We start from the raw sequence: 11,175 nt of genomic DNA on the forward strand, positions 1-11,175 counted from the left end.
TTGCAATCTGTTTTACCTAGATAGATCTTCTGATGGTATTGTCTGTCTGAGTCTGTCCTTCCCGATGTCAAGTTTTCCCAATCACTTCTTCCAATCAAACCCAAAAGCACTGAAACATGCAGCAAGTACTATACCTGTTTGTGACTTTCTCAGTTTATAGGTGAGGAAGCTTTGGTCTGATTGAGACAACTCAGAGTGACAGTGTACGCACACAAGTGTAGTAGGTGATAAAAGCCAGATTTGCAGGATCAATACCTGTCCCTAGATTTAACTCTCAATTACATAATAGGCTATATGTATTTAGAATGATTATTCTGAATAATTTCTAGAGACATCTATTGCTTGGAAAGAATATTTAACTTTGGAATTAAAACTGCAGTATGTGTTGTGTCACATGGACTTTCCGGGGTATACTTTTAGCCTGATAGCTGATGCTCTCTTTTCAGGGGGCACATGATGGCTTTTATGCTTTAGGGATGTTACAGATTTGTGCCTTAGAAATGAGGTACCTGCTAAAGCGAAACTCAAAGTTCTTTCTACGGTTGGTTGAAGGCTATGCCATAAAGAAATGAACTAATAGCACAGAAATACATACACAGAAACACACAGACACAAACACAGTTTTCTGTCATGTGGCCAGAAATACTGCACAAGCTTGGAGAATCATTGTCTTCTGCATTTGATATTTATACATTATTAAATTAAAATATGCTCTTCCTTTCCTGTCTCTCAGAGATGTACAATGATCACTATGAGTAAATTTTTGGGGTCTATATCATAAATGTGAAAGCCCTTTTCAGCGAATATGTAAACATCGACACATATTGCACGAACCGTGAATACATCGAATGCCCTAAACCGCGAAATTCAAAATCTCGAATCGTCATAGTTAGCCAACCCCACCACCCGCTACATAGTACCCACCCAAACAAAATAAATAAACCACATACATAAACTAACCGAAACCCTACTTCTAACCCTAAAGTAAAGCTTGCATACATTACCATGTATGCATTTACCTTAACCCGCACCCTAACCCTAAGGTCTGTAACTATCACACACTTACCTTAATGAGCTATACCCAAACAAAACAAATAATCCACACACATACACTACACAAAACCCTATGTCTAACCCTACACTAAACCTTACATACATTACTATCTATGCACTTACCTTAACCCGCACCCTAACCCTAAGGTCCGTAGCTATGGCACACTTACCTTACGGAGCTATACCGCAGAAGGGCCAACTATGATGATTTGAGATTTTAAATTTTGCGGTTTAGGACATTTGGTGTATTCGCGGTTCGCGCAATATGTGCCGACGCTTACGTATTCGCTGAAATGGGCTTTCGCAGTTATAATATGGACCCAATTTTTGTATTTTGATCAAATTCCAGATCAGAAGGGCAGGTTCAAAGTCAGATGTGGCTGACATGTACGCTGAGGTGTCTTTTGTATGCTGCAAACAACAGAAGCCTGAAATGTTTGCTTGATGTCAACTTGAAACAGAAGTGTCTCATATACTGTAAGCAAAAGAAGCCTGAAAATATTTGTTTCATGTAAGCACAGAGCTCAGAGGTGAAGCGATATGTATAATTACCTGAGCAAATCACAAGTTGGGTTACGAACAGGTCATCTCAAGCTCACATTTTAATTTACTGAACTATAGAATCCTACTTACAGTTTTATTTTAATTTTGCATTGCAATATCTTTGACTTACTACATTAATGCACCCATTCTATTTTTTATTTCCAGCCTAGTTTTGTAAATTAAAAGTGGAGATGGGGATAACTAAATTACAGCAACAGAGCTGTACAGAACCACAGGGCCCCGCTGATAACACAGAACATTAAAGTATTAACTATTCTTTATCCAAAGCCATTTATTAACAACCCTTGGGGAAAAGTCTTATCGTTGATTGACACTAAACAATAATTGATCAGACACTCTGATAATGGATTGGACATACTTATAAAGGAGCTGTATACATTAAGATCTGTTATAGTGTCAGGCTAATGTAAACAGTGTACGCAGTTATTTAAGAAGTTATGTATAAATATTATGGAATTTATTCAAATGTATTTGAAAAATAAAAAAAATTTTGAGAAAAAAAAAGTATTAACTATTTTATGTGAGCAGGGATGTAGCTTGAAAATTCTATTTTGTACTCAAAAACTCTAATTTTTCTGTCCTCATCCTATTTGGCATTTAGAAAGATGGACAAATCTCTCAAAATGTAAACTCTCAAGCAATTAAAAATGTATGTGTTATTTTCAGCTGTTTCCTCTATTAAATATACTGTTTTGCAATCCATGTACCTGTTTGGAGCAGTAATTTGGACAGTTGTAGACGTAATATGACCTGAAAAGTAGCACTGTTTCTAAGTGATGCTTAGAACAATGTACTCAGTAGAGTACAGTTGATCTGCTATATCAATATCAGTTCTACTTTGATTTATGACTTTCATGTAGATTTACTCATAATTTGGATAAAATCACATTAATGTAGACAGCATAATACTATATTAAAAAGTTTTTCTTTTAAAATTGCAAAGAATGTTTCTTTAATAATGGCATTGTAATAAATGTAAAATATTCAAACAGCAGCAGCACTGATGCAAAACATGGCAGCTTTTATTTTCTATAGTTTATTGTGTAAAACTACTATACAGTCTGGTTTATAGGTTGTGAAAAATCACAGCAATGTGATTTCAAAGATACATTTTGTAATATAGACTTCTACACAGTCTGATGTGCGTCCTACTATATTTTTTTGAAATTTAGTTTTAATATTATAAAGCCCATCGGTACTTTTCTGCTAATGGGGCAACAGTGAAAATGTGTGGATGATGTTGTTTTTCTGGCTTTAACATTGTCTTTGTCCTGACAGTCTTAAGGGTTTTCTCACGTTGGTACTGCTTAGGTTACTCTTCTGTCCTGGTTTGAATGTTGGCTTTGTACTGACAGTACTACTGATTGTTCCTGACATAACCGTTTAGAAAGTAAAAGAAGACTGACAGTGAATTACTTCTGCTTTGTGCATGGCACTGAGTGTGTCTAACACCTAGCAATTAAGAGATGTGCCACAAGGTATTATTTCAAAAAATAGAAATGTATCAGAATAACAGAAAGTAAAAGCAGGTAACTTGTTCAGAGAGCCGCAGGGGGTGGCGTCGCGTCCGTACACTTAGGCTGGCAACGGAACGGCCGCTGAAACAACATGCTGCTTATTCTTTTCTGGAAAAAACAGAAGTGGTACAAGAATGTTTTTTTTTACTGTTCCAAATCTTCGCAATTAAATCTGAGTGAAACAGCTGCATGTAGAAGTAAAGCAAACGAGGACGTGTCCGTATTTGTGTGTACATATTTTTTCAGCTGTTTCAAGATTTGGAAAGGAAAGCGCTTCTGGGCTAACGGCTCTGCAAAGATTGTGAGAAGCATCTGCCTGAGAAATCACAAAGTTATGACTAGCAAACCAAACATATGAGGTAAAATTCTGAGTATTGCAGGATAATCTGTACAGTTTTGAAGGAGAATAGCTTTTCACACCAGGTTTTACTAGCTAGGCCAGCACCTGTGCAATGATTTCAACCACTACCTGCCACTTTACAAATGTGTTGCCCCGATAAGGGAAAAGTACCGCCCATCTGAAAGTTAAGAAGAACAATATATTACATTACCAGGGGAAAAGTGCCAAGTCATCAAGAAAGTAATCACGAACAAGGGAAAGACAGCACCAAAGCTCATTTTATAAACAGAACAATGTTCTGGACTTAATTAGTCATAGCCATTAGAGATGGGTATTACTTTATTAACATAAGTATGTATAAAAACTGATTTTCTGTAGTTTAACTGTTAGTCAATCAGGTCAATCGCATGGGCCTCATTTAATCAATCAGTTATACTGGCTAGTAAATGAATACCTTCTGATTAACCTTATGGTGCCTCACTTGTTTTATATTTATGCTAAAATGAATTTCTTACTTTCTCTATAGGGTAGCTCTCCGTTACAGTTTCCTTTTACAGCACAATGGTCATATGCAATGTCATTCCCTATGCTTACATCAGCTTGTCTTCTAGTTAAGTTTCTTGCTTGCTTTCCAAAGTCATCTTTCAAGTACACGACTCCTTACTGCATTCTTATACGGCATCAAAGGGAATAATTTATTTCATGCTCATATTCAGAATCCGCACTGCTCATAATTTCCACATTTGATGTCAGTATGCATGAATTACCTGCATCCAGTGATTGTTAAAGTAAATCAGTCATTATTACCATGAATATAATTTCTTTAGCCCCCAGCTCTCTCAGTCATAAGGTTCAAGCTGAAGACTAAACAGGTCCAGATCCAGGATACAGTCCGATGTCTAAGAAGAATTGAGTCCAAGCAGGCAATGCGAGTGAACTTCTGCTGAAAGGCAGGAACTGGCTTAATGCCACAGTGTTTAGCATTCCAGTCCCTGTATGCCAGCTTTCATCAAGTCACAGTGCTTGTTTTGTAAAGAGACAAAAGCGCTTATTGATTACAGTTTTTCAGTATTTTAAGTCATCTTGGATCCTTATTTTCTTCCACTTTCTTGGAAAGCAATGTTCCTTGTTTAAAAGATGAGAAACACTGTGCTCACAAGATGAGAAATGATGGTATAGTCAAGGGTACCTCTTTAAACAAAAGATAAAGCAGGATAGAGCCCCTCCTACCCCCTGACCTGAATGGATACCTGGCATCATATAGCCACTGACCTAAATGCATTCCTAGCATCATCTAGCAACTGACCTGAATGGATTTCTGGCATCATTTTGTATGAGTAGTACTCTTGGGGGCAGTCAACTATAAAATGCAATACACTCATGGACAAAGCTGCCCTTTAGTGGCTTGAAAGATTGGACTACTCTTTCACAGAAAATTAGTGGTAAGGTTGGTAACTCAGTAAAAGTAGTATAGTATTTTCCTATTGCTATTTTCCATTCACAGTCTATTTCAGAGGAACTGAATAGAAAAAATGACACCCCTGAAAACACAATGATGGAAATTGTCATATATAACTTTTTAATAAGCAAACTGAAGACCAGTCATTCTGACATGATTTGTGAGTTACTATGTAAGCAGTGTACTTAGTGCAGCTACATACAATACGCACAGACATGTTTCAGCGTAATCAGAGGTTTAGAGGTTTAAAGAACTCACATTTTATCACTGAGTTTCTGCTGCTGCTCTGAATGCATTTTCTTCATCAGTTCAAGTTCCTGTAGGATATGGTCTCTGTTACCAAGCAACTAAAGACAAAAATCAACAAAATGAAAGCTGTTTTTAGAAACAGAAACTGTGTAAATCATATCCCACAAAAGGGAATTGGTAAATAAGCTATGTGAAATATGTCTTATGCCTTTCTAATTTTTTATGCATTTCTTTCAAAACTGGGGCACATTTTAGCTTCCCATTTGATATGTAATTGCCTAACAATAAAATAACAGTGGTAGCTAATTTCAAAACAGCTCCAGTGTTTCCTATCTCATTCTGCACACAGGCAGGCAGACAGACACATATGCACACTGAATCTACAGTTCCTCTCATGCTTTATTACATTTCTGAGGATTCTAATGATATTCTACACACACACACACACACACACACACACACACACACACACACACACACACACACACACACACACACACACACACACACACACACTACATGCATACACAGACACAAAACTCCTTACAGCCATGCCTTACTATAATTCTGAGGATTCTCATGACATGCTGAAGATGTATGCACCAGCACAGACACACAATTTTAAATAATTTAAATATTAAAATAATTATACACAGCTATGGTGACACTACATTCTCTGGCGCAACAATTTCAACAAGTGTTTGTTCAGTTTCATCTGAGAAGATGTCATTTGGCAAAAAAAGTTAATTACCTGATGTATGACCACTGCTATGTATTTTTCTCAGGAAGTAGGGATACACAGTTTTATACTTTATTGGTTGCTTTCCTTGAAATGTCTATGCTTGTTTGTTTAAATATGTTTATACGTAAATACAAATTTCACAAAACATGATTCTGTGAATCACAAATTCTTAGCATGAAAACTGACTATCATCATATGTAGTGTGAAAGCTTGGCATTAGAACTATCAGACTAAGAGTCCAAGCTTCCATATGTATAAAGGTCAAGGCCTTTTCTGGAATGTCGTGATGATCTTTCCTCAACTAAATTCTGTTTTCTTTTTTTATCAATTACTTGGACTAGAATGCCTGTGGCCAATCTTGAATCCTTTATGTTGATAACCACATCTTTACAAGGGCATTTACATCTCAGGATGCTATCCGGAATGTACTTTAGGATGAGTTCATAAAGGTCCACAAAAGATTCAAGAAAATGAAGCTTTCAGCCAACAACAGTAAAAACTACTCACATGATCAATGGTACTGCTCACAAACTGAGGGATCTATATGAAAAATGGATGATTTTTGCCCAAAGAAAAACACAGATTTCGATTTAGGAAACTACCTTCAAAACTCATAATAATCAACTTTCCTGAGGTAAGCAAGCTAATTCCCAGGTTTGTACACCAGGCACTAGACAGTGGAATATAAATAACACAAATGGATCGTGGCTTCTTTTATGTAAGTTTAGCTACTTCCTGTAATGCCGAGTGTATTTAAACCCACAAAAACAAAGTACGTATGTTCATCTTCACTTTCTTAGACAAAAGCATCAATATTTCCCCCCAAAGAGTACATTTAGTTTCTCCATCAAAGAATGGGCTTGCCTGCCACTTGGATTATTTACATATAAATAACAGTTTATTGACTACTTTCATTAACAATGTACATTACGCTAAACTTATTATTGAATAGCAACACTTATCAAACACCATATACCTTAATAATCCCTTGGACATATATTAAAACAAGTGACAAGGCCTTCTTAGCTCTGACTCCTGCCATATGAAATTTTCAAAGTTCAAGTTTATTGCAGTGCTTTAACCAACATATTTTACAAAAAAAAAAAAAGAAATTAAAAAGCATATAAAAAGCTAAATCATTAGGAAAAAATAGTAATTGTGATAGAAATCTGTAGAAGAAAATAATTGGGAAGAACAAAATTCAATAATTAACAAGTAATGCCCTCAACAATGTCTGAAAATAATTATTAAATTGCTGTAAGCTCTTGTACATATACAGATACAGTCACCTGTAACTGCAGTGCAAGAATATCAGCATCTTCACAGCCATCTTCATCTCTGAATAAGTACTGATTAATTAAAATCCAAAAACAATGGAACAGCAGAGGCAACACTAAAGCTCAGGCTCAGCACCAAAGCTCAAGATGAAATTATCACCAGTAACAAAATGAACTGAGTACGACACCTAACTCTGGATAAAATGGCATGACATAGAGTATTATGATCAGGTCACTAATCATAACCTGCTTATTTTGTGTTTACAACATGGATGCCAAGAAATTCAACTTGTGAATGAAGCTCAAGAGGTGAATCTTGGCATCCATGTCAAAAACACATAATTTAAGGTTATGATCTATGAAACAATCGCAATTATTTGTAGTGCATTTACTTTTACCTGCTCCTTGCACTACTAATTAAAGGGAAAAAATTTGCCAAGTGCTTATCTGGCTTTCAAAGCCATAAAACACTTAGAGAGCACTATCAGATAGTTAGTGTAATATAGCCTGTTACATTTACTCTTAGCTCCATACCTCTCAGCTGTCTAGATTTTCACAAAACATCCAGATTATTGCTTAGTATTTTTGGTCTGTTCCTCATAAAATATGTGGTTTTCAGACAAACCAATGAGGACTGAAGTCACTAAATAATGGCATACATTTGAGTTTTAGAGTTTGTATCCTTCAGAAAATGAATGCAAACACATCCTGTTATTCTAGCAACAAAGTTTGCATGAGGAAGTTGGAGATACATTACCAGTACGAATAATAGGCAGAAGCAAATCCTTTGTTCTACCTCTGTCATTTGTTGGATAGTAATGGCAGATTTTACTACCTGGCGCTATACCTGACTTTAATAACTTTAGCAGGTGCTGCTTCAGTCTGGTGCTTAACTGGTTTGTCTTTTTCCAAATATTGGTGCATAATCACCACACTCCATGCACTACAATGAAATAATAGTAGTAGCACTGAAAATAAAACGGTATCCAAGTTCATATTGGTGTCAAAATACAACAAAACACAATAAATAGAGATCAAAAGCCTCGCTGCAGCTTTATATTCTCAAGACTCTCCACTCAGCTTCCCCATTTAAGTTCAAAGTCAAATCAGTTATCAGCATCTTACAAACAAACCAGTACTGCAAACTGCACAGAAATCAAAGATGCCCCAATCTCCATGCTCCACAAAATTAACAACCATAACTCCTTCCAAAAATATAATTACAGATTCCCAAATAAATTCTCTGCAGATTTTGTTGAAACAACCAAAAACTTCACCAGTGCTTAACACCTTGGCAGTCATCTGCTGTCAACTAACTGAGTGCTGCTACACACTGGAATTTTGCTCTCTAAGGTCCAGAAATTCACCAAACTATGAGATCACAGAATGAAGACAGAATATTCTTTGAATTAAGTGATTAAAGTCAACTGTGGGACCACTTTAACAGGCAAGCATAACAGCTTAATTGGTAATTGAAATCATTTTTATATGAGTTTGAAACTATTATATTGACCTTGTCCTAAATTTTTAATGTTGTTTGTTCACTTAATGATTTAATTTATTATCCTTGTCAATATTGTTTTGGAATCTTACTAAGCATTTTCTGTTATTATTATTATCCTTTTTTCATGTTTTAATATCATACAAATTTACATTTACTTATGTCTGATTCATAGCTAAAAAACAGTCATATGGGCTAGTTTACTTAACTAAGAATTGTCATTTGGGTTGGTCTGTTTACATAACTGGGTATCAAAAGAATAAATAAAACATAAAATTTTTGTAGATAAAGTCATTCTAAAAAAGAAGCACTCCGAGTTATCAGTAAATGGAGCCACTAAATGGTGGTATACCAGTTAACTTCCCAGGGAGAATTTTCTCTGAAAATTAAATTCAGTACCTGAAAAGTCAACCATTTCAATCCATACATGCACAGCCACAGTGTAACAAGAAGTATTCCATTGGTAAATAAAATAGTACTTACATTCTTCTCCACCTTGCGTCGGTCAATTTCTGATGCAGTAATGTCCTCTGGCTTTAATGACCAGGAAGAATATGAAGAAAAGAAAATTATTTGATTTGCCATTTAACAGTTAATATTTTTTTATATTCATATTATTATCACCCTGTAACACTCAAAAGCTGAAGTAAAACACAATAGATGACATTTTTGCCATGTAGCTGCTGTTGCGATCTCTTGTATAACAGTCATGTCATCAAGCATCTATCTTCACCCTACTCAAGTCTTCAACAATTTATAACCACTCTACTCATGTCATAATACTATAATTTAGTTCCATTCACTCATAAAAGTGAAACTACACACTACTGCGTGGAAACTTCAAAAACGCTACAAAAATCAAACAACAAAAATAACATTTTACAAATTAAATAAAAGAAATAAAAGAAAACAACAAACACAGCAAGCCAATCAATATACAGCACTACAGGCAAAATAGAGCCAAACAGCAAAATATTCACTACTGTACAAAACATATAGCTAAACCATGAGCTTAAAAATTATAATATAACCCTTATGAAACTGATAATAGATTCCTATATATTCAACAAAATATTTAAAAAAAAAATAAAACCTTAGAACTATACCACACAGTCACCAAAGGCTTGGTTTGTTTTTAAGACAGGAAGTAATTTTTAAAGATATGTTTGAGGGAGGGGCTAGAACAGTGAGTCACAATCCACCAATGAAACCATCTAGGTGTAAATATTGTATTTGCATTTTAGTAGGGCTTTGGTTTAATATTTGTGATTTTACTTTTTATATAAAGAAAAATAAAATTGAATGTAATAGTGCTAGCTTAATGTATGCAGCTTTATGCCAGGAATGTGTGTGCTTTTATATTGGGAAAAGAGAAAGGAAGTTGCATAAGCATATTTATGAGCACTGATACGACATCAAGAAAGGAAGAAGTATTAATGCCTTTTTTAAGCATATTAAGGAATCTCCTGGACATCATTTTAAATTTGTAATGGTAGACCAGGTTAAGCAGTGCCTAAGGGGTGGACCATGGCAGCTGCATTTAAAGAGAAGGGATTATTTGGGCAACTGCACTGGGGTTTATACAGGTGTCCAGGATTAAATGATCATGTTTCTATTGCTCCAGTCCTAAAATTAAAAGCATGGGAAAGATGAATTTTTTGTTTATAAATTACATTGGTTTATTGAAAAATTTTTAATGAATTTTTAAACAACTATTTAAATGATGAGCATTCTTTACTTAGTTTTAACAAAGCATACTTATTCTCTATATTTATACTCTTAATTTTTACTGATTTGCTTATTTATGTGGATGGCACTTTAAGGTCTAATCAATTTTAGCATGTGACATATTTAATTAGTAGTTATTAAGTCTGTAAGCAAGTGACTTTTATCTGAAGAAGTTCCACTTAGTTCAGAATGAAAGTGCTTACGGTTGAATTTGCATCTTTGTGAATAAAACTGGCGTGCTGCGGACTGACTTGAGCGGACTAGCTTCATTTTTGTGTTTTTTCTCGGTTTGGCAGCATGAACTGGTGATGATAATGGGTGACTTATCTGCACATATTGGGACAGACAGAACAGAATATGAGGACTGCCTGGGTCCACATGGGCCAGGGCAATAGGAATAAAGAAGAAGAGGCCATTCTAGACTTCTGTCTGGCAAATGGCTTGATAGTAGCCAACATATGCTTCAGAAAGAACAACAGTCACAAGACCACATACAAGAAAAAAACAAGCATGAGTGTCAAAGAAGGCGGGAGTGTGTCATTGAATCAAGACAGATGGCTTAAGACCCCATGTAGAAAATGGGAAAAAGAGGAGCTGATGATGATTATGATGTGTTTAGTATCCTCAGTTCTGCTGGACCTATCTAAAGCTTTTGATACCATCTCCCACACCCACCTTCTAAATCATCTGTCTAATCTCAATCTCTTCCACAAAACTCTCTCCTGGTTCTCCAGCTATCTTTTCG

General features: G+C 35.5%; 1 protein-coding gene across 1 annotated transcript in view; it reads right to left on the reverse strand.

Annotated features, from left to right (window-relative positions):
- The window catches only part of CCDC78 (coiled-coil domain containing 78), a 739,645-nt gene that overhangs the window by 312,126 nt on the left and 416,344 nt on the right, over nt 1-11,175 (reverse strand). Inside the window, exons 13-14 of the mRNA XM_044089297.1 lie at nt 9,186-9,236; nt 5,192-5,280 (exon numbers count right to left, since the gene is read on the reverse strand). Coding sequence (XP_043945232.1) covers nt 5,192-5,280; nt 9,186-9,236 — 140 coding nt within the window. The remainder of the gene's footprint in view (nt 1-5,191; nt 5,281-9,185; nt 9,237-11,175) is intronic.

This window comes from Protopterus annectens, chromosome 12.part0, assembly GCF_019279795.1.
Source record: "Protopterus annectens isolate FY-2018-M chromosome 12.part0, PAN1.0, whole genome shotgun sequence".
Taxonomy (NCBI): Eukaryota; Metazoa; Chordata; order Ceratodontiformes; family Protopteridae; genus Protopterus; species Protopterus annectens.